Here is a 27,052-nt window from a genome sequence, read left to right as displayed (position 1 = left end):
AGAAATGCCTCGGCTGGATGAGCGCATGCACACCCAGCCGCCATCTTGAAGCGGGACTCCCCTCATTTCTTCCATTCACTTGTATTGAGGTCAATTTGTTTGGCTCCAATAAATTAACCCGAACTCGTTGAATTCTTTACCGATTTTGACACGAATCGGTTTGTTACAAACATCAGACATGCAGTTGTGATACAAGACCTGGGTCATTTTATAATCAGGGCTTTCATAGAAAACCACTTTGTTTGCAAGAGGTCATCGGGCTTGGGTCAGGTGTGGTCAGTAAAAATGAACTCAGATTTACCAAAAGTGTGATTAGCCACAGTTAATTCATGATTTAACAAGGGGAATAAATTGGGCAATAACTTTTTTTTTTTTTTTTTTTTTTTTTTTTAACACTGGTTTACACATATTTCCATTCCCTTGATAAACAAAATCATTTAAAAACGGAACTGGTACTTGTTTTTACTAATAATCACAATTGTTTTGACAAACTGGGGAACCTGCAAAACAATTACAAAATAAGAATAATTTGAGAAGGGGAAAATGCTTTTTCATGGCTTGTAGATATCGTTGCTGCCCATTGGGGGTCGCTATCCTCACATACACGACAGCGAACAAGAAATGACGCAGTGTTACTATTTAAGTGTCAATAAAGTTGTTTTTCCTCCAACGTTGATAAACGAGGCCTGTCACGAGCGTTCGTTTCTCCGTCACTCAGTATGAGGATATATTCAGTTTATTGACCGTTGAGACAAGAAAGGCGCGAAAGGATCGCGGTGTTGGATCACTCTACCGACCTTCGAGCTTCTCAAGTTAGCCTATCTTATTTTAACTCCTCTTATTTTTAGCTTCCTAGCCGCCAACAAAGCGACGCGTTTGCGGTCGACAAATCGCAAAGGAAAGATCCAGCGAGAGGGTAAAAGCGTGACAATGTGTGCAAAAAGTGTGAAAGAAGAGTACGTGCTTGAACTTTCTCGAACAAAAAAGGAAAACGAGCGACAACGTCAAGGACTGGGCGCTGTTTTCGAGAAGTGTCAAGATGTTTCGTTAGCAGGTTTGTTCACTTCTTAGGCTCCCGTGTTCAATCACGAATTACTTTCTGTTGTTAAAATATTGTTTAATGCTGTCATTCGAATACTACGCTCAAATCATTTACAACAACTCGATAGGTGACTATATTTACCAGCTCAAGATAAATTACAAATCACAAATACATAGACGACAGAGAGCAAGGAGGCCTTTTTCAGTCATTGAACATTGACTTGTCTAAGTCGGCAATATTTGTACAATTTCTGCAAAAAAGGGAAGCATAATATTGAATGTGATATGACGATGCATTTTAATGCACCCATTATATATATTTTTTTTAACAACGGGTATATGCATTCTATGTATGGATACTGTTAGATATTGAAAGTCATTTCAACAGTGAGTAGAAATTGAAAGGCGTAAATAATCATATTGGCCCCTGTAGTCGCTCAGCGTGGCTGTGAGAGACTGTTTTTGACGCGCTCGTCTCTAGAAACTATTGTCCATGCCATTGCTCTTTTTGGGGTGATTTTTCCATTTAAAAGTCAACGTTGCAAACAAATCATGTCTTGAATAATCCAAGAAATTAACTTAAATTGTGATACTGTTGGATAACATAAGGGAGTCGGTGAGTTTGTGAGGACCTGTAGTGTCCAGATGACCGATATTTCACTAACAAGTTCTCTATGTATTTTTTGCTCAAGAAAATGAAACTGGCAGTCATTTCCAAAAATATCAATCCATTTTGGAACAATCGGTAAATAACTAATTGCCCGGTAACGCCAGCGGCACATAGAAACAAACAACCATTCACACCTATGGGAAAGTTGTCTTCAATCAACCTGCCATGCATGTTTTTGCAATGTGAGAGGAAACCAGAGTGCCCGGAGAAAACCCACGCAGGCATGGCGAGAACATGCAAACTCCACACAGGCGGCGCCGGGATTTTAACCCCGGTCCCCAGAACAGTGACTGCAGATGTTGCTAACTAGTCATCCACGGTGCCGGCTGAAGTTTCCATATTCCACCAAATATGTTTCTAATTGAATATGCTAAAAGAATGCTCACTTATTACGTTGTCATTGATTAAAACGCAACAAACACGGCGCCAGCACCAGCCTTGCCCATCAAAGTTTGCAGTCACACGAGGGCGCCAATCATACAAAAAGTCTTTAACTTCACAAAAGCAAACGCGTGTGTTACGTCATCTTCCTAAACTCTTTTTCAAAGGTCTTAGATCCATGGGTGACACAATCAAAACAATGAGCTGACTAAAAAAAAAAAGTGTATTAGCCGGAAATGAACCTGCACACACTTACCTCTATATGGCTCATGCGGCTTCCTTCAAAAACAAGCCTACTCAAATGTATCTCTCACTATTTTCACTTGTTAGCGTCTCAAAAAAAAAACAAAAAAACAGCCAGACTTTCAATCTAGGTGACAATTTGCCGTGTGACCTGATTTCTCAGACTGAGGAAATAAGTGGAGTTTTACAAGAGGTGTCATACATTATAGCATTAAAGAACAGTTTTAGGAAAAAAATCTAATTGTGATTTTTTTTTTCCTGGTAGACATTGCAATTTGTGTTCGACTTTGATTTTCTTCAAGCTTCAGTGCAATAGTCACTGTCAACAGTAAGTCAGTAACATTTAGAAATACATCATACCATCACTCCACTACCACTTTACAACTGAATGGAAAATTAATGAGGAAGTTCCCACCTAACGACTTGTTGACAGACAGCGGCCTCTCTGTCAGGTATCCTAACGACTGTCCTTTTTTTGCATTCCAAAAGAACGATACCATACGTGGTTTGGGACGTGCCCCAAACTTCAAACCTAAATAGTTGAGTTTTTCAACACCAACTCAGGCTAGTCTGTTCTTTAACTACTTTAACCTAGTTGCATGAACCAATGAAGCCTGCTCATATGAGAGGCGAAACGTCTTCTAAGACAAACAGAGCAGTCCAGCTGCGATCGATTCAATGACCTGGATGAATGAGAATATTCATAGGCATGTAGTGGATCAGTGTGTCTAGTATGATGCTTTGTTCTACGTAAAAAAAAAAAAAAAACTATGGGCTTGTCTCATTTCTCCAATTGCAACTTCATAGGTCCTCGTTCCTCAGTTCACATGCTAGCGCTTCCCACCAGAAATTCCATCGAGGAGAGAAGATTGACAGAGCTGCAAGGCGGGAGATGGTAGAAATGTTTGGGGAAAATCCTCAATGATGTCATTTAATGGGGACGTCTACTAAAGAATATCATTTATTTCTGAATATGCAGTGGGAGGAAAAACTGTGAACATTTTTACATCCCTAAGGCTGCAGGATTCCCACCCTTTTTTTTTTTAGAGGGAAAATCTTACATTACTTGACAGGTCCTGAAAATTGCTGATTTTGTTGTACTTAGATAACTGCGCACGTCTTTATACTTTATAGGATGCATAAACAAAAACTATATATATAAAAATAATACACATCAAAGTCACAGCATGGCATTCAAACTTGATCAAACCATGTATTTGTCTTCTTGTGTCCTACAGACATCAGTAAAAACTATATTTGTCCTGAGCTACGGGAGCCACATTCCCCTCACATCAAAGAGGAAAAAGAAGAGGGAGAACGCCACTGCATTACAGAGGAAGAGGAGCCAGACCCGCCCTACATTAAAGAGGAAGAGGAGGAGGCTGACATCACCAACTTCCCTTGTGTTATTGTGAAGATCGAAGGTGATGAAGAAGAGGATGATGGCGATCACTGTGGAGGATCACGAGCAGGCAGTCTCGTCACTCCACTATCAGATAGTAACAACATAACGTCACACTCTCCTGACACTGAGGATGAGGATGAACACTTAAAAGGTGATATGACATGTCAGCCTGACAACACAAAGTGGAACTGCTCGCAGTGTGGGAAAACCTTTGATGCCAAGTTCACTTTGAAAGACCACATGAGAATACACACTGGAATGAAACATTTTGCCTGCTCAGTTTGTGGCAAAAGATTCTCCGCAATGATTTGTTTATCAAGACACACAAGAACACACACAGGGGAAAAACTTTTTGCCTGCTTAGTTTGTGGTAAACGATTCACTCAGAAGGGACATTTAGAAACACACACGAGAACACACACGGGAGAGAAACCTTTTGTCTGCTCAGTTTGTGGTAAAAGATACTCTCAGAAGGGACACTTAGAAATACACACAAGATCACACACTGGGGAGAAACCTTTTGTCTGCTCAGTTTGCGGTAAAGGATTCTCAGAAAAGGGAAGCTTAAGAGAACACACCAAAACACACACTGGGGAGCAACCTTTTGCCTGCTCAGTCTGTGGTAAAAGATTCTCAAGAAAGACAAATTTAACAACGCACACAAGAACACACACTGGGGAGAAACGTTTTGCCTGCTCAGTCTGTGGTAAAACATTTACTCTAAAAAGTCATTTCAATGAACACACAAGAACACACACTGGGGAGAAACCGTATGTCTGCTCAATTTGTGGTAAAAGCTTTTCTGTAAAAGAAAGCTTAACAAGACACAAAAGAACTCACACTGGAGAGAAACCTTATGCCTGCTCTGTTTGTGGTAAAATATTCACTCAAAAGGGACATTTAAGAAAACACACAAGAACACACACTGGGGAGAAACCCTTTGTCTGTTCAGTTTGTGGTAAAAAATTCACTCAGAAGGGAAATTTAGGCAAACACGTAAGAACACACACTGGAGAAAAACCTTTCGCCTGCTCAGTTTGTGGTAAAACATTTACCGCTAAGACAGACTTAGTAAAGCACACACGAACACACACTGGGGAGAAACCGTTTGCCTGCTCAGTTTGTGCTAAAAGATTCTCTTGTCAGCATCATGTTAAGACACACAGGTGTATTGGTGAGAACAGCAGCAAATCAATGAAGCTTTAAATAGACTACAAATCTAAACTTTGTCTCTTTTTGGTAAGATGGAAAAGTATTTATATATGATCCTGAATAAAATGTGAATAGGTCTGAGTGTTAGTTTTCAGCATCTTTCTTTTATTTCCATGGATGTCACAGCATTACATGATAACTTGAGTAATTACCCTTATGGTCAAAGGTTCCATCTGTAAATGTGATTATCATGTTCTGTACAGTATCTTATATATATATTTACATACACTAACACTAATACGAACACTAACATGCTGTATGAGGTGCAGATGTTGTTGTTGTCCAATTGGGGTCGCCATCCTCACATATAAGACAGTGAACAAGACGTGACACGGCTTTGAGTCCGTCTTACATTTTAAGGATCAGAAGCAGGTTCAGTCAAAATAAAATATAACAAATTGTAAGTCTCAATTTGATTTGAGGCCTAATCTATTTAACCAAAATGGAAAGTCTATCCAGATGAAGGTACTCATCTTACCCCAAAGCTATTCCAAATAAAGTCATCAGGCCTTCAAAAATGAATAGTTTGAATCCTAGGAGGCATACACGTTCCCATAAAATCGGGCTCTGATGAGCGCACATCGGGCATGAACAACCTGGCTGTGTTGAATGAGCGCTCCCTTCAAAACAAAACTTTCATTATAAATTACCTGGTTGACAATATAGTGGACATTATTTTACTAGCAGACATGGCTTGTCTCTGATGCACCACTTGTTCTTACAGAGGACTGCCCACCAATGTTTTTTTTTTTTTCTCTCTACAAGAGGGGGCTAAGAAGGGAGGCAGCACTGCATCACTTTTTAAAGAAACAATGAACTAAATTTTTTTTTTTTTACACTTATACATCATTTGAATATCATGCCTTTGCCAATGGACCCGAAACGACAGTAAGTGGATTACGGCGGTCTGTCAGCTCCAGTGTACCCTCGCCACTTTACAAATCCTACTTTGTGGTTTTTCACCTTTCGCGGGGGATTCTGGTCCCCATTAACCGTGAAAAACAAGGGATCACTGTATATCAGTAGTTAGAATTCTAACCTCAGGCGTGTATTAATTTTCAGTTATGTATCATAATTTAAGTGTTGTCGCCGGACTACATTCTCAGCCCCTTCCTTCATCCGGTCACCAGAAAAAGCAAGTGTAGCACCTGTGGGAAAGTTTTAAGAAGCGCACAATATATATAAATATAAAACAAAAGGGCCATAGGGGTCGGGTGCAGTGTGAGCTGGGCGGTGGCCGAAGGCGGGGACCTTGGCGATCCGATCCCCGGCTACAGAAGCTGGCTCTAGGGACGTGGAATGTCACCTCTCTGGCAGGGAATGAGCCCGAGCCGGTGTGTGAGGTCGAGAAGTTCCGACTAGATATAGTCGGACTCGCCTCCACGCGCAGCTTGGGCTCTGGTACCAGTCCTCTCGAGAGGGGTTGGACTCTCTTCCACTCTGGAGTTGGCCACGGTGAGAGGCGCCGAGCAGGTGTGGGTATACTTATTGCCCCCCGGCTCGGCACCCGTACGTTGGGGTTCACCCCGGTGGACGAGAGGGTAGCCTCCCTCCGCCTTCGGGTGGGGGGACGGGTCCTGACTGTTGTTTGTGCCTATGCACCAAACAGCAGTTCAGAGTACCCACCCTTTTTGGAGTCCTTGGAGGGGGTGCTGGAGAGCGCTCCCGCTGGGGATTCCATTGTTCTGTTGGGGGACTTCAATGCTCACGTGGGCAATGACAGTGAGACCTGGAAAGGCGTGATTGGGAGGAACGGCCCCCCCGATCAGAACCCGAGCGGTGTTCTGTTATTGGACTTCTGTGCTCGTCATGGATTGTCCATAACGAACACCATGTTCAAGCATAAGGGTGTCCACACGTGCACTTGGCACCAGGACACCCTAGGTCGCAGTTCGATGATCGACTTTGTGGTCGTGTCATCGGACTTGCGGCCACATGTCTTGGACACTCGGGTGAAGAGAGGGGCGGAGCTGTCAACTGATCACCACCTGGTGGTGAGTTGGCTCCGATGGTGGGGGAAGATACCGGTCCGACGTGGCAGGCCCAAACGTATTGTGAGGGTCTGCTGGGAACGTCTGGCAGAATCCCCTGTCAGAAGGCGTTTCAACTCCCACCTCCGACAGAACTTTGCTCATGTTCCGGGGGAGGCTGGGGACATCGAGTCCGAGTGGACCATGTTCCACGCCTCCATTGCTGAGGCGGCCGACCGGAGCTGTGGCCGTAAGGTGGTCGGCGCCTGTCGTGGCGGCAATCCCCGAACCCGTTGGTGGACACCAACGGTGAGGGATGCCGTCAAGCTGAAGAAGGAGTCCTATTGGGCCTTTTTGGCCTGTGGGACTCATGAGGCAGCTGATGGGTACCGGCTGGCCAAGCGGAATGCAGCTATGGTGGTCGCTGAAGCAAAAACTCGGGCATGGGACGAGTTCGATGAGGCCATGGAGAAAGACTTTCGGACGGCTTCGAGGAAATTCTGGTCCACCATCCGACGTCTCAGGAGAGGAAACCAGTGCACCACCAACACTGTGTATAGTGGGGATGGGGCGCTGCTGACCTCGACTCGGGACGTTGTGAGCCGGTGGGGAGAATACTTCGAAGACCTCAATTCCACCGACACGCTTTCCCATGAGGGAGCAGAGTGTGGGTTCTCTGAGGCGGGCTCTCCTATCGCTGGGTTTGAGGTCACCGAGGTAGTTAAAAAGCTCCTCGGTGGCAAGGCCCCAGGGGTGGATGAGATTCGCCCGGAGTTCCTAAAGGCTCTGGATGTTGTGGGGCTGTCCTGGTTGACAAGCCTCTGCAACATCGCGTGGACATCGGGGACAGTGCCTCTGGATTGGCAGACTGGGGTGGTGGTCCCCCTTTTTAAGAAGGGGGACCGGAGGGTGTGTTCCAACTACAGGGGGATCACACTGCTCAGCCTCCCTGGTAAGGTCTATTCAGGGGTGCTGGAGAGGAGGGTCCATCGGGAAGTCGAATCTCAGATTCAGGAGGAGCAGTGTGGTTTTCGTCCTGGCCGTGGAACAGTGGACCAGCTCTACACCCTCAGCAGGCTCCTCGAGGGTGCATGGGAGTTCGCCCAACCAGTCTACATGTGTTTTGTGGACTTGGAGAAGGCGTTCGACCGTGTCCCTCGGGGAGTCCTGTGGAGGGTGCTTCAGGAGTATGGGGTACCGAACCCCCTGATACGGGCTGTTCGGTCCCTGTACGACCAGAGTCAGAGTTTGGTCCGCATATCCGGCAGTAAGTCGGACTCGTTCCCGGTGAGGGTTGGACTCCGCCAAGGCTGCCCTTTGTCGCCGATTCTGTTCATAACTTTTATGGAAAGAATTTCAAGGCGAAGAGGGGGTCCGGTTTGGTGGCCTCAGTATTGCATCTCTGCTTTTTGCTGATGATGTGGTTCTGTTGGCTTCATCAAACCGTGACCTCCAACTCTCACTGGAGCAGTTCGCAGCAGAGTGTGAAGTGGCTGGGATGAGAATCAGCACCCCCAAATCTGAGACCATGGTCCTCAGTCGGAAAAGGGTGGCATGCCCTCTCCAGGTCGGGGATGAGATCCTGCCCCAAGTGGAGGAGTTCAAGTATCTTGGGGTCTTGTTCACGAGTGAGGGAAGAATGGAACGGGAGATCGACTGACGGATCGGTGCAGTGTCTGCAGTGATGCGGACTTTGTATCGGTCCGTTGTGGTAAAGAAGGAGCTAAGCCGAAAGGCGAAGCTCTCAATTTACCGGTCGATCTTCGTTCCTACCCTCACCTATGGTCACGAGATGTGGGTCGTGACCGAAAGAACGAGATCCCGGATACAAGCGGCCGAAATGAGTTTCCTCCGCAGGGTGTCCGGGCTCTCTCTTAGAGATAGGGTGAGAAGCTCGGTCATCCGGGAGGATCTCAGAGTAGAGCCGCTGTTCCTCCGCATTGAGAGGAGCCAGATGAGGTGGCTGGGGCATCTGATTCGGATGCCTCCCGGACGCCTCCCTGGTGAGGTGTTCCGGGCACGTCCCACCGGGAGGAGACCCCGGGGACGACCCAGGACACGCTGGAGAGACTACGTCCTTCGGCTGGCCTGGGAACGCCTCGGGATCCCTCCGGAAGAGCTGGATGAAGTGGCTGGGGAGAGGGAAGTCTGGGCGTCCCTGCTAAAGCTACTGCCCCCGCGACCCGACCCGGATAAGCGGTAGAAAATGGATGGATGTAAAAAATAAATAAAAAATAAAAAAGGGCCACAGACGTTGTGCTGTTGTGTGTATTTCCACAGGCATTTTATTTCGCTTTACTCTTTTTGCAATCCATACATGACCAGTTTTAGCACCCTTGTCAATCCTATGTATGCCTCGTGCAACTGTCTCATTGTGTGCCCTGTGGTCCCAAACAACTAACCATTCTTTCCTAACACCACGTTTCATTTCCATCATCTGACGACGCAGAATTTGACATTGCAACTTCTAGAATACAATTTACCCAACAACTCTGGCAGAATTAAATGGCGGTACAAGATATTAACTGTATCAGCTACGGCGTTAAAAAAATCTTTATCAGATTTTATCCGCTGAATTGATATAGTGTCCTCATGCATCACTACAAAATCACAGTAATTACTTTCTGTAATTCTAATCTGTGCTTGCACCTGGAAGTAGTAGGCACTGTCTCGTTTTAAAGAAATATTACCCAGGTCATCACTACGAAGGCGGTAAGGATGATCATGTTCAACTGCGGTCAGGCTTTTTGGGTTTCGACAGCGAGAACATTTGATCTCTAAACAACCAAACCCACAACATTTACAGCTTACAATAGCGTCAGGCGAGGCTCCCATGTGTGGCTTTTCTTTCCACACAATAAATCCACACTCGCTAGTTCTGAAGTCCGTATGGGATGTAGCTTGGATGGAAGAGTATAGCTTCATGGCACTTTTTTCATGCTGACATCCCCACCTGGTAAAAGGAAAATCATATTCAATTTCCAGGTAATATAATTCTGTGTATGACATAAATCTTTAGTCAAAATGACTAAAGATGAGATATACATGCATGAACCATCACCACAACCAGGTCAGTGTTACCCATGGTGGTCTGACTCCTCAACAGACTGCGTACTGACGACAAGATCATCATCTAAGGTTTAAAAATTCAGATATGCACATATTGTTTCATTGCATCATGCCAATTAAATAAATATATTTAAAATACTTAGAAAGAATTGTAAAAAAAGTGACCTCTACAATGTAAAGTTGGAGACCATCTTGGCATCGACAATAGTTTTCTTCAGAATATGACGCACAATTTACACAAGTACAGTACCGAGTATCCTTTTCCTCTGTGCGGAGTTCCCAGCTTCCCGGGTAGCAGATCCTGTGGATGAGTGATCGGGAAGGTTCCAGGATGCTGGTGTGTATCAGCGCTTTGACGTTGGAGGCAGTCACCCGTCCTGCACGTTGCTGGTACCATGCAGACCGCTTGGACCGCTTCCTTGTCACTTCTTCAATAGCAGTTACCTGTAAATGAAAACAAACACATTTCATATTGAATATACAGAGGTCATTTTCATTTCATTTGATCAACTACGGTAAATAAATTCCCCACTGAATTATTGGTAGTTAACATTCAAAAGGCAACAATTGCTTCTAATCCCACCCCGCCCCAATTCAACATAATTGTACCTGTTCTTCCGAAATCTTCATATTTCTGAACACTTCATCTGCTACTTTCCGCAGATCCTCCTCACTTATCTGCTCATACTGAGGTCGATGCAGACTTGTGAGAGGGGGAGGTAGATTTCTCGACACTGATCGTAGAGTGGACATCTTGTCGTAGTCTGGCAACACACTCAGCACGTCACACCTCACAGCCGACTCTGACAAGCTTTGAGAAAAGGCGGACGCCTCTGGATTTGTAGGGCTGGGGACTTCTTTAAACACTTTGTCAGTCTCACTTTCTTCCGCCATCATCCTCTTGGGATTTGTCTGACTGACATCAGCCACCTCTGAATCCAGCACCTTCCTGGGAGTAACTTGGGTCCGCCTCAGTCTCACATTGGCGCAGGTGGACGCCACCCTCGCGGCGGTCTCCACAGCGAACATGGTGGCGGCAGCATGGGAACAGCACTCAGACAGCTCTGTCATGCAGGTGCAGTGACAAGACTGCACAATGCCGTCTTTCTGTATCACAACCCACACCTGCAGTGGTGGCTGATTTAGAAACTGGGCGTGTGTCACCTGAAAATGAATGAATATTGTACATTTATGATAGGTGTTGTGAAAAGGAATTAATTGGTGATGATTTCTTTCTTGAAAGATTCTTACCTTTGACATGATGAGAAATCGGTCTTTTCCGGGTATTTCCCATACACCGGTCCCATGCACATATCTGCCCACAAAATACTTATACGCGTCAAGGCTCCTGTACACTCGGAAATCCTCATGAGTATACTTCGCGGTTGTACGCACGAGATAGTTCACAATGTCGAAGTAATGCAGGTTGGGGAGGTTGCCGACTCGACAGTGTTCAAGAGCGAGAAAAAGAAAACCTGGCAAGGCGTACGGATCACAAATACCAGCCTGGTCAAGTTTTTCTCGATACTTCTTCTTGCCCGCGTGATCCATATTTGAAAGAATGCATGAAAATGAAAGATCATCTTGCTTTTCATTTGCGTCCGTGTTGCAAGCTGCCATGTTGATGACCGGCAATATGGTAGGATAAACATTTTCATGATGGAAACGATGACGTAGGTCGAAACTCTCTCTCGAGAATCTTTCACCGCAAACTGCGCAGACAAAACGTTTCTCTCCATTGTGGCCACTCATGTGGTTTTTCAAAAGAGACAGCATGACAAACGTTTTTCTACACTGAGAACATTCCCAGCATTTGTTGTTAGTGTGATACATCATATCACCTACAGAGAGTTCATCATAATCACTGTCAGTGTCAGAAGAGTGTGATGTGATTTCGTCACTATTTGCTAGCGGCGCTAAAAGGCGGTCTACTAGTGATCCTCGACAGGGGTCTCCATCACTTTCTGTCATCATGTGTTGGCTCGTGCTGCTGAAACCACCTCGAGAGAATCTTTTATCACAAAGTGAGCAGTCATAAGGTTTTACGCCATTGCGGATTCTCATGTGGTTTTTCAAAAGAGACCGTAAGACAAAAGTTTTTCCACACTGAGAACATTCCCAGCGTTTGCCGTCAGTGTGGTCTGCACCTGTCGAGCGCTCATCATCATCGGTGTCAGTGTCAGATGAGCGTGACGACGTGCTGTCGTCATCTGATACTGAAGTGAAGAGGCTATCTGCTAGAGAGCCTGTGGAGTGGTCTCCATCACTTTCCGTTGTCATGTCTTGACTCGAGTTGCTGCTCGGTGGCTTGTAACCTTTATCGTCGTCTTCACTCTTCAAAGAGTCCACCGTGAAAGGCAACTTGGTAACATCATACTCCTCTTCTTCCTGTTTAACGTGACAGGGCTTTGGCTCCTCTTCCTCTTCAGTTTGAGGACGCTCCTGTTGCTCAGGACGAAAACATTTATCACTGACGCCTGGAGGACACACATGGTTTGGTAGCGTTAAATTTCCCGCTGTGATATTGATGTTGTGTACGATTGTTGTAGGAGCCGCACAGACAAACTTTCTCAATAAGGGAAAACTAAGTTGCCAGATCGGACACTATTCATAAACGGTTTGGGGATGCAATGTCTCCCACTCCACTAACAAAAAACTGCTTTTGACAGTACAATAATTGTTTATACTATATATGTTTCGGGGAAATCACATTTATGTTCCGAATATAATAAAGTGCATAAAAACGTGTCAATATCAGTAATGAACTATTAAAAGGCAAGTTAATGTCTATAATTTCTGAAAGTTATATTATTAGACGGCACGGTGACCGACTGGTTAGAGCGTCCTCCTCACAGTTCTGAGGACCGCGGTTCAAATCCCGGCCCCGCCCGTGTGGAGTTTGCATGTTCTCCCTGTGCCTGTGTGGGTTTTCTCCTGGTCCTCCAGTTTCCTCCCACATCCCCAAAACAAGCATGGTAGGTTAATTGAAGACTCTAAATTGCCCGTAGGTGTGAATGTGAGTGCGGATGTTTGTTTGTTTGACCAACGATAGCTGGGATAGGCTCCAGCACGCCCGCGACCCATTTGTGGATAAGCGGCTCAGAAAATGGATGGCTGGATGGATATATTATTAGTTTTTTTATAAAAATATTAACGGTTCTTGTTGGGACCACAGCGAGTCACTCATGTTTTTCTATAAGGTCTCGATAGAAGAGATTTGCTAGAAAGACTGATTTCACTTGGCATGAGCAAATGTTCAACAACGCGGCCTGCAAGAGACAAAAAAAAAGCAGCAGAAATCTTGCACACATTTTTCCAAACATCCATGTTAGTTGAATTAAACTGTTCCACTTTGCTAATGCATGAGCCAAAAACCTCGACATCTAGATCCAGTGGAGCAGCCTACCGAAAGAATAATTTCATAAATAAATAAATAACCGCCGGTATATTTTTTTTCCATGATAGAAATTAATTAAGTTACTAAACAAGCGAGAGTAAGAAGTGAACAAACCTGCTCCGTGCAACGCATCTTGAGGCTTTTTGAAACCAGAGTCCAGCAGTTCATGTTGTGGCTCGTTCTCTTCTTTTGGTCCACAAATTTCCACCTCGTACTTTTCTTCTTTCACACTTTTTGCACACATTTTCACAAGACAATCGCAACACTTTTCACTCACACTTGATCACTGCAATGCGACGTGTCTCTTTTTTAGCCTGAAGCGTGCTAAAATAAGCTAAACTCGCTAGAGATCTCAACGCAATCCTTCGATCCTCGGTTTCGAACGTTACTCGGAACCGGAAGTAGTTTATTTAATTTATTTATTTGTATTTCCGCCTTGATTAAGTGCATTACCGCCACCCATAGGGCTGTGATTATTACCGTTTTGTCTTACAATCTAAAATCTTTTTTAAACAAGAGCGTTAATTTTAAAAATCTAGTCCTGTTGTATATACATACATATATACACATACGTATATACATATACGTATACACACATACATATATATATATACATACATACATATATATATACATACATATACATACATACATATATATATTCATACATATATATATACATACATATATATATATATATACGTTTGCACACATACATACATATATATACACATACATACATATATATACATAAATATATATATATATATATATATATACATACATACATATATATATATATATATATATACATACATATATATATATATATATATATATATACATACATATATATATATATATATACATACATATATATATATATATATATATACACACACATATATATATATATATACACACACATATATACGTATATATATATATATACACATATATACATACGTATATATATATATATACATATATATATATATATATATATATATATATGCAATAATATATATATGCATACATATACATACATATATATATATATACACATACATACATATATATACATATATATATATACATACATACACATACATACATATATATATATATACATATATATATACACATACACACACATACATACATATATATATATATACATATATATATACACATACACATACATACGTATATATATATATATACATACATACACATACATACATATATACATACACATACATATACATATATATACACATACATATACATACATATATATACACATACATATATATACACATACATATATATATATATACATGTGTATATATATATATATACACATGTATATATATATATATATACACACATGTATATATATATATATATATATATATATACATATACACATGTATATATATATATATATATACACGTGTATATATATATATATATATATACACATGTATATATATATATATATACACATGTATATATACACATCTATACATATATATATACATATATACATACATATATATATATATACACACATATATCCATCCATTTTCTGAGCCGCTTCTCCTCACGAGGGTCGCGGGCGTGCTGGAGCCTATCCCAGCTGTCATCGGGCAAGAGGCGGGGTACACCCTGAACTGGTTGCCAGCCAATCGCAGGACACATACAAACAGACAACCATTCACACTCACAGTCATGCCTACGGGCGCAGGACACATAGAAACAAACAACCATTCGCACTCACAGTCATGCCTACGGGCAATTTAGAGTCTCCAATTAATGCATATTTTTGGGATGTGGGAGGAAACCGGAGTGCCCGGAGAAAACCCACGCAGGCACAGGGAGAACATGCAAACTCCACACAGGCGGGGCCGGGGATTGAACCCGGGTCCTCAGTACTGTGAGGCTGACGTTCTCACCAGTCGTCCACCATGCCGCCGTGTGTATATATGTAAAAAGAAATCTCTCAATTAAAACAAAGAAAACTTTAGAACAAACATTTTTTCTTCTATTTTGCAATACCTTTCGCTACTCATTTTATTCCTCTCTCGTTAATTTAACTTTTTCTTATTTTATAAAGGTTAAACGCAGTGCACTTACAGGAATACACTCACTTACAGCACTTTAACTTCACCATCACAGTCATCGTATATTCAAACTCAGTGGGGCTAATTGGCATGTGGGCAGTGTGCCACCGCACTGGGCGGCACTCTGGACATTATGTTTAAAAAAATAATTCTATCCCCATTTTTTCTTTTCCCATCCTTCACTGTGATTCAGGTAAAATACAGCAGTAACATCTGTCTTTCAGGACATGGTAACCTACAAAAGATAATTTGAGGCAACCGGACTGTTCTCGTCGGGTGTGTCCCCTGATGGCAGTCAACAGCAGTGTTGTTGATGCCCAGCGTGTAGTGAAGCGAAAGTCTTGCGTAGCAATCTGTCGTTCGCTCGCCTTGAGGCAAAGCAGCTCTTTAGGGCCGCTGTTCCCGTAGAATGAGGCAATCTTGGGCAGAGCGATGTCAGGACATTGTTATAGGCAGGCGATAGAGGTTTGAGGCATCACCTATTGTATGGAGAGATCTTTTCTAATTTGACATGGATGGCTTCTTTTCACCTCAAACCAGCGGCCATTCCTATCCAGAATTTGGATGTCATTGTCCTTCTTGAGATGCAATTGAACCACTGACTATGGACCTGAAGAAACCTCTGCGTCACTCGAGAAGATATCAAAAAACACACTGTACACTGACGCCGGGCCCGTCTCGAGAATCTCCCCAGTCGTTATAACCAATCCTTTAGTTTCTGTTACTAATATAAAAATACTGTTGCACTTCGTAAACTTGCATTGAAAATAACTTTTATTGACTTAAGTTTCACATTATTCACATACCGGGAGAGTTTTCCTTTGCTTGACCCTAATGCGATTGTAAACATAGAATTTAATATTTTTCCAGTTGCGGTTCTTTAGCGCTTTTGGTTCAGCCCTTAAACATTCCTCACAGTCATTCTTTCCTGGGACAATGCAAGAGGTGATGAAACGACTCATATGCTTCTTCACTGCCTGGACTTCTTGCTGGCTCCACTGTGTTGACCTCTTCTGTCGTGCTTTACCTAATGTGACTAGCACAGGCAGCTCAATGCAAAACGAATACTAAAATCTACATTTTCAGAAAGATGTAGAGCACGAAAGCAAATTTAACATAATAGAGCCTGGATGTAGCATTTACCATCAATGGTAGTCGAACAGGTTGCCTCCTCCAAGGTATTGTCATCTTCCTCACTGCTGTCAATAACCGTTTCTGTTGAAGCAATGCAAAGTACAGCTCGTTAATGTGAACAAACATAAAATAAACTGCACAAATATTCAGAAACATTCAACACACCATGTGAATGTATTTCAATTTGATCCAAGTCCTGGCCTTGAAACTCAGCTAATCTTCCTTGTTCGAGTGCCATCAAAACTTTGCTGATCTTGGCAAGTTGCAAGGTCTTCTGAGGGAGTCGACAGAACTCAGGAGGGACTTTTATGTCATGACCAAGAACGTTAGCCAGCTGGTTCATCTCATTGTCGGTCATGTTCAGCACAGTCGACAAGGTTGCCGCATGCTTGCACAGTCTGGTGGATGTGATTGACATGGAGTACTTCACACCACAAAGCTTCGCATGGCCACGGAGGCAGTTGGAAGCTCGGGCGTGTGTCATGTTGCCAGGTCTTGCGAACAAGTATTTGTTTTCTTCAAGAACTCCACAGCTCTGTCTCAGCAGAACAAGGAGTTGTAATGCACACAGCATCTTTGGTGTCAGGAGAATTGGAATTGGCCGGCCAGGTTTCCCCATGACGATAATCTTTATGAAGTGTCTGCACAGTTTTTTCTCAACTTCAGAGAGTGCCCAGTCGACATCCTCGTGTGGATCAACAGTCTCGCTTGCTAAAAATGCAGATAAGGGCATGTTCGCAACCACGGCCTCCCTGCGTCGGTTAAAAAGAATCATTTGGCTGAGGCAGACATTGGACAGCTCCACCCAGGCTTGGCAAGAAATGCTTTGGGCAAGGCATTTGTAGTGCTTGTCTTCCATTTGGTTGAGATATTTGTGCATTTTCTGAACATCTTCAATAAAAGGCACAAGGGTGGGCATGTTCCATCGGGAGTCCTTGATGGTCCTCAGTGCTACAGGCGAAATCAATTCATTCCACCTTTTCTGATGGACTTTTTGGAACTCAGTGGCTTTCTTTACAAGCGCTTCATTGTCTGTGATTAAACCTTGAGCTTCTAACAATTTGCTTGCTTCAGTCAGGGTATTGTGAAGTTTGTTGGCAAGTGTTGGATAAGTGAGCTTCCCTGCTTTAATGTTATACCCACATGTCGACTTCACTGCTTCAGTCAGTTCTGTGTACTTTTGTGGATCTATGAGGTCTTCAAATTTTTTACAGGAGGTGACCATCCTTGCATTTGCAATGAGCCTCCCCATTTCTCTCATCTTGACTCGCACACACTCGAGGTTTTTTGCTGATGTTCCACCTTTGTTTAACAGGCGTTGCCCAATATCAATAATGACCTTGTCATTTTTTATGACATCTGTGATTGAGTTATGATTCATGGCACTGATGACACCCCAAAGTTCCTTACTCGCGTGGGAAGGTATCGGACCTATGTATGAACACAGTGACTGAACCCGCTTCCTTCCCGGCTTAGGAGGGACTGATGTAGGGTTAAAGACACAAGCGTGCATATGTCGCCACAACACCTTCCTTGCAAAAAGCCCTTGACAGTAGGCACAGTGCATGAAGTCACTTCCCTGCGCTTCTTTGGGTGGTTGCTTATATGGCACCAGCTCACCCTTTCCTGACTTCAAAACAGCAGTATTGTGTTCAAAATTGCCCCTGTTGCGAATGTAATCGAGCTGCTTTTTTCTCTCCTTTGACCTCTTTGGAAAGCTTAGGGCTTCAGCCACATCCCATTTATCGTGATGTGCGCATTCTAGGTGTCGAGCCATCTTTGCATAAGGCTTTGAACAATACAAGCAATAATGTCTCTTGAAGTATGTTCTTTTGTGGCTTCTTCTTTGGTATGCACGAATAAAAACATGGTCGTTTACTCCACTACTTGAATTTTGTTCAGCAGGGGATGTGGTTGAACCATGTGGTTGGGGAGAACATGGAGAACATTTCCAGCGTTCTTTGTCAGTGTCACAAGTTGCGTCACTGTGCGAGTGTTCATCATCACTACTGTCAGTGTCGAAAAAGGGTGATGATATGTTGTCACACTCTGATTGTGGAGCTGAGAGGTTGTCTGCTTGTGATCGTCCACAGTTGTCTCCATTATCTTTTTTCATTTGTTGACTTAAGCTGCTACTTGGAGGTTCAGCCTCTCCGTTGTCCTCACTTTCACCTTTACCAGCGTCTTCACTCCTCAAAGTTAATGCCAACTTGGTGACATCATACTCCTTGTCTTCCTCTTTAATGTTATAGGAGTTTGGCGGCTCTTGTTCTTTGTGGATGGGCTCTTTTTCCTCTTCCTCTTTATTGTGACAGAGCATTGGCTCCTCTTCCTCTTTGTGATTGGACTTTGGCTCCTCTCTCTCCTTGTTGTGGAGGGACTCTTTTTCCTCTTCATCTTTAATATGGGGGGGCTCTTCATTCTCTTTCTCGTTAATGTGGGGGGGCTTTTCCTCTTTTTCGTCAATGTAAGGGGGCTTTGGCACCTGCTGCTCAGGATGAAGATATTCTTCATCGACGTCTGTAATTAACAACAAGACAAAGGTACATGGTTCGGTAAAATCAAACTTTGCTCTGTCATGTCTCATGCTGTAACTGTGATGTGTATTTTTGTTGATACGTTTTTGACAATGTTCATCAAGACGTTAGATCATCCCATTTACATTCCTTTCAAAGGCGCTGGAGGAGTTGATTAGTTGGAATAGTACTAGGAATTGATGATTCGCTATTCAGATTGATTTTCACAGTCCAATGAAAAAATTATTCCCAAATCAGAATTTTTGCATTCGAATGAAAACAAATCAATGCGCTGCAACGCTTTTGTTTACTTCCACTCCCATTTCGACTTACTGCGCATCGCTTCTGCCTATGTACGCATTGTAGCGCAATCGAGATCTCCATAAAGTTTTCTTAAAAATTAAATGCGCTATCTAATGAGCTGCACAGATACCATTGGAAGCGGAAATGGAGCCATCGCTGGAGAGTGGTGCCGCGGCAAGGTGGCATATTTAAGAGAAAGAAAGGCAGAAAGTTGATCCAAATAGCTAGCACGGCTAAGTAGCCAGCAGGCGAGCTGGATAGGCTGCTGAGGATTCTTTTGCACTGGCGGCGAGCGCAAAGACCTGACTGGGATTCTACCTGTGGCCAAGCTTTGGCGAGGGAGCCTAGTTAAAGTAAGCCATTTTAAACTAACAAGAAAACCTCTCTGTACGGAGCCACGCCAACTAAAACGCGGCAGTCAAAAGTCAAAACATGCCCACGTACTCTCTTACCGGTTCCTTAGATAGTTCGCAAATAATCAATTTGGAGTTTTTCTTTGCTGGACTATTATTTTGGAATAGTACAAGTACTAACACTTCGATTGTGATTTGTTATTCAGTCGTCACTATCAATACGAATAACGATGGGGGTTTTAGAGGGCAAGTTCGACCACTAAACTGGAAGTACAACATTTTGTCAATTTTGTCAATTTCAATTTCATCACAAAAAAAGCGAAATGAAGTGCAAAGTGAAATCCAACTACCGTATTTTCACGACCATAAGGCGCACTTAAAAGGCGCCTTATGTGTGCACCGAGTTCCAAAATCTGTAAATGTTGTTGTGTGATTTTAATGGGCGCTCCGCTTGACTGACTGGGAGCATTTCCTGCCGACACGCTGCTTATATAGAGGAAGGCGGACGTGACTGACGACAGCATGCGGCCGTAAAGGGGGAAGGGTGCACGTGACAGAGGACGCTAAAGACACACCCCCAGTAGGTATATAGTTCCGGTATGTGGATCGGTTTGGCTAAGGACCTACGGCTTCTTTACAGACTTGTTTAAACTCAGTCATATTGGAGGGTTTTTGTGTGTGTGTCTTAAGGTCATACCACACAAAAATGGCACCTACGAAGAGACACCCTTACGAAGCACAGTTTAAACTGCAAGCTATTAGTTACGGAACATGGGAATTGAGCAGCCGCGAGAGAATTCAAGATCAACGAATCCATGGTTCGCAAGTGGAGGAAGCAGGAAAACGAGCTTTGCCAAGTCAAGAAGACGAAGTTGAGTTTCCGCGGAAACAAGGCGAGGTGGCCCGAGTCAGAAGACCAACTCGAGGAATGGATTACAGTCACCATTTGACTGAGGGCAATAACGCAGAGCTTGCCATCATTCCAGGAGGCTTGACGAAGGAACTCCAACCGCTGGACATCGGTGTAAACAGGGCGTTCAAAGTGAAGTTGTGAGCGGCGTGGGAGCCATGGATGACAAGATGGCGAATACAGCTTGACTAAGACTAGGAGGCAGCGCCGGGCGAGTTACGCCACAATTTGTGAATGGATTGTGGATGCTTGGGCTAACGTGGCTGCTTGCACCGTTGTTCGAGCTTTCGTAAAAGCCGGCATCATTTCTGAGGAGCCGCACGGCAATGAGACTGACTCCGACAATGACGAGAGGGAACCTGGCGTGTTTGATTGAGAACTTGCCCAGCTCTTCATTTCGGATACAGAAGATGAGGACTTTGATGGATTTGTGGATGAGGAAAATAGTGGTGGTGTTAAAAAAAAAAGGTGAAATTAAAACGACTGCAACTAAATAAAGCGGTTTCATAAAGTAGTGTTGTATGTATGCCTTCAAGGGTAGGTGGTTAGAGTATAACCATCTGGCCTAATTGTTGTGGCCTAATGGAGCTTGTTGCTAATGTTCTCATTTTGTCTCGTGTTTAACGGCCCCGTTCAATAAATGGATGAAGGTGCATCGCCGACTGTGGCTCTCCCAGCTCTTGTGCGGACTGCATTACAGTTTGATTCCTCTTTTATTCACACTTCGCTCGAAATGCAGCATGACTGGAGCGCACTTGTAACTAAAACTAAAACAAGAAAACAACATTTACTAAGCGAAGGCGTGTAACTAGAAAAACTCATAAGTTGGGGAAATCAAGGTACCATGTATTACGTTTAGGGGAATATTACTTTTTCACAAGGGAATTTTTTCACCCCCTGAATTTAATAAAATAATCATTTAAAACCCAACTTGTATATTAACTGTCTTTGTTGAGATTAAAATTGGTTTTAGGATTTGATTAACATTTAAATATAAATTACAACAAAAAAATCAAGTTATGAAGGGGACAAAAACATTTATACGGCACTGTCAATAATAATTGGTGTTTTATACATTGTACTGCAAGCAAAAAGAAAACCCCACATTAACCTTGACTCACAGAGGGGCACGTAATGATAAGGGGGGAAAAGAAATACAATAAAATCCACAAATAGGTGAATTGACGGGTGCTGAACCGCGAATATGCGGGGGTCCACTGTAACTTGATCAATAACAGTAAAGACATGTTTTTACCATGATTATGAATGTATAAAGATTAGAGTGTATTGGCTTTAATGAGTACTTAGGATCATTCATGCACATGTATCTGCAGAGTTTTAAGTGTTAATGATTTGAGATACGCCTTCACATGAGGAAGCAGAGTCTTGGTTCTCCTATCTCTGGGGTTGCGGTCACCGAGGTGGTTAAAAAGGCCCCAGGGGTGGATGAGATTCGCCCGGACTTCCTCAAGGCTCTGGATGTTGTAGGGCTGTCCTGGTTGACACGCCTCTGCAACATCGCGTGGACATCGGGGACAGTGCCTCTGGATTGGCAGACTGGGGGTGGTGGTTCCCCTTCTTGTGTTCCAACTACAGGGGGATCACACTCCTCAGCCTCCCTGGTAAGGTCTATTCAGGGATGCTGGAGAGGAGGGTCCATCGGGAAGTTGAATCTCAGATTCAGGAGGAGCAGTGTGGTTTTCGTCCTGGCCGTGGAACAGTGGACCAGCTGTACACCTTCGGCAGGGTCCTCGAGGGTGCATGGGAGTTCGCCCAACCAGTCTACATGTGTTTTGTGGACTTGGAGAAGGCGTTCGACCGTGTCCCTCGGGGGACTCATGGTTAAGTTATAGTTTTCATGGTGTCTTGTGATTTTGTAACGTTATGGGTGGAGAGGGCAAAATACGGAAACAAATCTGGACATCAGTATGAATCGAGGCCTTTTTTGATGGAGCCGTGTAGCCACAGTAAGCGTTCATGCTTAGGAATGTTAGAAAATGCATGTTACATACATGTAACATGACATGTAACATGTACATCAGGGCCGTGCAGAGACCTTTGGAAAGTTAAATGCGGGCACGTAGAACAAGAGTTTTAAACGCCTGAGCATAGCACTGCACGCTATTCACTTGCCTTAAGGACACCAGGAATTGCAGTTTCGAACAAGGGTGCGCAGCATTTTCTTATTTGTTCATCGAAACGATTAGAAACCCACCAATCAGTATTTTGTGCGCAAATTGCACCTTTTTTGTGGTCATCTATTAGCATTTTGTGTGCATGTCACAACTATATTGTGACCACCATAACATTCCCATGTCAAGCCGGGAACTCTGTACATGTCAGTGGAGTTATTCTCTCGAACAGTTTTTGTTTTCAATGAAATACAATTGAGAAATACATTTTAAACGGTGGTCCACCTCACATTCTCCTTCTGCGGCATAGCATTGCTTTTCTGCCCTCCATTACTTTATAATTATATATATATATATATTTTTTTTTTTACAGTGTAAAGATAGACATTAATTAAGCACCTTCTGCAGGACAGTAAATAAACTCTCTCAACAATACATTCATAACACTCATGATCGCAACCAAATTTATCAAACCATTATCATAAAAGGAAAATGCATTAATGGAAATTGCACAACAGCTATTGAGTTAAAAAAAACAATTACGTTAAATCACAACCGGCCACATAATTGACTGTCCAATGATGACACAAGATGGAAAGGAAGTGAAAGGGAATTGAACCACTTTTTAAATATAAATTAAGATTTTAAATCCTCAGATTTTTAGTCAAATTTGACTAATTCTGATTTCCTAAATCATCTGTCAAAGCAAACAAGTGACCTTTGTGTTTAAAGCAAAACAAGACATTCATGGACTTCAGCTTTTGGAAAAGTGATTGACATTCTTGCCTATTTTCTACCATAATTGGAATCAAACAGTAACCCAGTCATTCCAATAAGTGCCCAGTCTACCCAATTTGAAATCCTTAGGCCCACCAAACCCTTAAATCCTAGCTCTTGACAACATATAAGGCTCGGATCATTGCGTTTCCAAACAATGTTCCATATGTGCTGTGAGTGGCTTTGTTTCTTACATTCAAAAAGCTTGCAAGCAAGCTAATATACTGGAGGTAACAATATCAATCTTTCATCAGGGCTCCGATTTGACTTTATGACACATTGTGTATCAAAATGATAACTTTTGATTTGGACCGAGTCACACAGACATCTCCTTGCCGGTCGACTTTTCACGATCACTGACTCACTCTACATTATCCCTTCTAACGTTCACATGACCTATTAACATTCACTGCCATTGACAGGTTTAGAAGTCAAATCGGATATTAACTGGGGAGGCTGGCAGTGAATTAGTTTTAATTTCTCATACATTTTCTACATTAACATGTAGAAAGAAGCGTTACTAAACTTATACGACTTTTTTGTCCAACAACTGATCGGTCCGCTTGTTCGTGTGTGAGCCGTGGCATATGGTGCATTCAAGCGTAGATCGGAAATGCATGCCATGTTAAAAAGGATTTTAATAGTTTGAATGGCTGTAGAATTGTGTTTCTGTGTACGAGTGAGGGGTAGCAGGGAATATATTCAGTGGCGCCTTGTTTTTTGCTCTCTTACGGCGCCTCTGATTCTGGTGAAACTTGTGTTACTTTTATGTCTGATAAACATGAATCTCACTCCTGGATGATGGCGCCCGAACGCATTTCAAACTTGTGCTACTCTCTCGGCGGGCGACTGGTTAGCACATCTGCCTCACAGTTCTGGGGACCAGGGTTAAAATCCCGGGCTCGCCTGTGTGGAGTTTGCATGTTCTCCCCGGGCATTCCGGTTTCCTCCCACATCCCCCCCCCAATAAAACATGCATGGTAGGTTAATTGAAGACTCTAAATTGCCTGTAGGTGTGAATGTGAGGGTGAACGGTTGTTTGTTTATATGTGCCCTGCGATTGGCTGGCAACCAGTTCAGGGTGTACCCTTTTGTTTAACTGCCTAGAAAATGAATGGATGGCTGGATGGATTGATGTTTTATCACACTGCGCAGCTTATTGGACAGTAAATATATTTTTGCTTGTTTAAATCTGCTGTCTCTTGCCAGGTCGGCATTGCAAAAGAGAATCTGCTCTCAATAAGCTTACCTAGATAAATAAAGGTTAAATGAAACTCAATTTAAAACAAAAAAATAATAAAACCTTAGACGTTCATGCACCATGTATATCTAGCACGTGGAATAAAACTATATCCTGAATGATCTGATCTGCTCTTCAGCCTTTATACAACTGCCACAGGAATGTTTTTAATAATCGTAAGTTAGTTACTTAAAAAAAATATATGTATATATATCTAAAAGAAAATAAGTAAGAGTAAGACGTAACAAACCTGCGCCGAATAACACATCTCGAAGCTTCTTGAAACTAGCGTCCAGTAGTCGACGTTGTCGCCTTCTCTCCTCTTTAGTTCCAGAAAGTTCTCCCACGTATTCTGCTGACGTTCGTGCACACATTTCCCCCCCCCCCTCCCCCTCCCCCTCCCCCTGCGGCAATACAACACTTTACACTTACCCTTGATCTCTACTTAGCTATGTGTCGCCAACAAACGTGTCTCTTTGTTAGAGGCTAGCAAGCTAATAAAAGCTCAACCGACTCAAAGAGTTTCAAAGTTCACCGAGACGAGATTATCCGGACACGACCACTTGTTGAATCATGTTTTACCCCAGTCAAGTAGTCACGGGGCGCACCATGTCGAGGCTTAAGTACGTTCAGTACGAATTCTTGGAAGAACGATTTAAGTGAAGCACGTTTGGTTCCACAAATCGTAAACGGGAGCGCTGCGGCGGAAGTTGTACGGCAAGTCCACTTGGACGAACTAGCCGGCAGCGACAAAATTGATACACAAAAAGTAAAATTAACAATGACTAAAATGTTGCACAAGTAGAAGAAGAGTCATTTATTCTCCTGTATGTCAGCACTTGGAGTAGATCTCTGAATAAGCTAAAAATTATTTTACATATAATGTATGTCGTCAACTGTGGTACTGCTTTAATTGACAAGTTTCTTTCATTACAATATATAATTTTAATTTGCTCCAATTAGGGGTGAATAAACGGAGGCGTTCTAAAGCAATGATTCGAAGCTTTTGGCGCACTTAAAAAAAAAAAAAGCGCTCCATCTGTTGGCTAAACCTGCGTATTGCGTTTACGGAGTGGTTGATATGTGTGTTGTGGTGTCATTGTGTTCTCTCTGTAGATAAACGCTTCAAAGAGACAATTTCATGTTATCTCATGTCTCTTAGTAGGTGCCTACAGGTTGTAGTGTGTTTGTGTGTGTGTGTAATTTAGGATACGTGCATGATGCAGTGGATGTGTGTTTCTGATTCATTACTGTATATGTTTTCATCATGTTGTTAGCAGGATGACGTGTACAGTTTCTCACCCCAGTGCACCAGTGCATCACCAGGATAGCAGTGATGAAGCATGTATGTTTTGCATTAACAAATTTATTTATGCATCTGTGGGCGTGGAGAGAAAAAGGATTTAAAAGATGCCACCATAATGTGAACACGTCATCTCCACTCAATTAAGTTTCTGTACCTGAACTTCAATGTGTTTTTCGGTTCTGGAGGAGATGTGGAAAATGTTCAACCATCTAATTCCCACTACATTGCGGAGACCAAGGACTGATAGAAAAGCTCTAGTCAAAGGTGTAATTGTAGGGCGTCATTAACTCATTCAAATGAGGAATATTAATGAGGAAGTTTCCACCCAACGACTCTTGTGGACTGAGAATGTCTTCTCGGCGAGGCGGCTTAACGACACATCCCCCTTATTTGGATTCCAAAAGAATGATACCATACGTGGTGTGGTGCATGCCTCTAAATTGGAGCATAACTAGTTGAGTTTTCCACAAAAACACTAGCAAGTATGATATAATTCACAGCTGGACAGGGCGCTACATTAACTTTTGCAATGGTAGCACATGATTTGGTCGCACCCCTTTTGGAGGAGGTGAATAGTTGTCTGAAATAGCATACTGTAGTTTTAGGAGGTAAAAAGATTGACAGTGAAAAAAAAGTGTCTCTATTACACACACAAAAATTGGAGAATCGATATTTAAAATCATGGCTAAACCATAATGAAATGTTAAACTACCTGAGCAACACGAGTCATACATGATGAAACTGTTATTTATATGGAACGCTCATCACCTGCCAAAACTTCATGCCAATTGCAGAATATTTAATTTTAACATTTGTTTATGAACTATAGTTTAAACACATTTACGTAAATACAAATAATTATCTAAA

At 42.8% G+C, this 27,052-nt stretch overlaps 2 protein-coding genes across 2 annotated transcripts; one reads left to right on the top strand and one right to left on the bottom strand.

The window, feature by feature from the left end:
- The first annotated feature begins 677 nt into the window (after positions 1-677).
- LOC133417642 (gastrula zinc finger protein XlCGF57.1-like) lies at positions 678-5,073 on the top strand. Its single transcript, XM_061705549.1, has 2 exons — positions 678-1,054; positions 3,574-5,073. Exons 1-2 carry the CDS (start codon positions 931-933, stop codon positions 4,944-4,946), a joined length of 1,497 nt encoding a protein of 498 aa, XP_061561533.1. The 5' UTR covers positions 678-930; the 3' UTR covers positions 4,947-5,073.
- A 4,056-nt stretch (positions 5,074-9,129) lies between these two features.
- Positions 9,130-25,253, bottom strand: LOC133399413 (uncharacterized). Its single transcript, XM_061670994.1, has 7 exons — positions 25,130-25,253; positions 16,814-19,168; positions 16,658-16,729; positions 11,243-12,468; positions 10,601-11,155; positions 10,242-10,435; positions 9,130-9,875 (listed from the first exon to the last, which is right to left on the bottom strand). Exons 1-7 carry the CDS (start codon positions 25,251-25,253, stop codon positions 9,356-9,358), a joined length of 5,046 nt encoding a protein of 1,681 aa, XP_061526978.1. The 3' UTR covers positions 9,130-9,355.
- Between the last annotated feature and the right edge of the window lie 1,799 nt (positions 25,254-27,052).

Source organism: Phycodurus eques, chromosome 2, assembly GCF_024500275.1.
Source record: "Phycodurus eques isolate BA_2022a chromosome 2, UOR_Pequ_1.1, whole genome shotgun sequence".
In the NCBI taxonomy this organism is placed as follows: domain Eukaryota; kingdom Metazoa; phylum Chordata; class Actinopteri; order Syngnathiformes; family Syngnathidae; genus Phycodurus; species Phycodurus eques.
Note: the sequence above shows the minus strand (reverse complement) of the source record. Positions and strands in the feature narration are given on the sequence as shown.

Bases quoted from the DNA above. Each gene is read 5' to 3' on its own strand.
- LOC133417642 (XM_061705549.1), top strand. From the start codon at position 931: ATGTGTGCAAAAAGTGTGAAAGAAGAGTACGTGCTTGAACTTTCTCGA. The intron at 1,055-3,573 runs GTTTGTTCACTT...TGTGTCCTACAG, and splicing joins TCAAGATGTTTCGTTAGCAG to ACATCAGTAAAAACTATATT.
- LOC133399413 (XM_061670994.1), bottom strand. From the start codon at position 25,253: ATGTGTGCACGAACGTCAGCAGAATACGTGGGAGAACTTTCTGGAACT. The intron at 19,169-25,129 runs GTTTGTTACGTC...TGTTAATTACAG, and splicing joins AGATGTGTTATTCGGCGCAG to ACGTCGATGAAGAATATCTT. The intron at 11,156-11,242 runs GTAAGAATCTTT...ATTCATTTTCAG, and splicing joins GATTTCTCATCATGTCAAAG to GTGACACACGCCCAGTTTCT.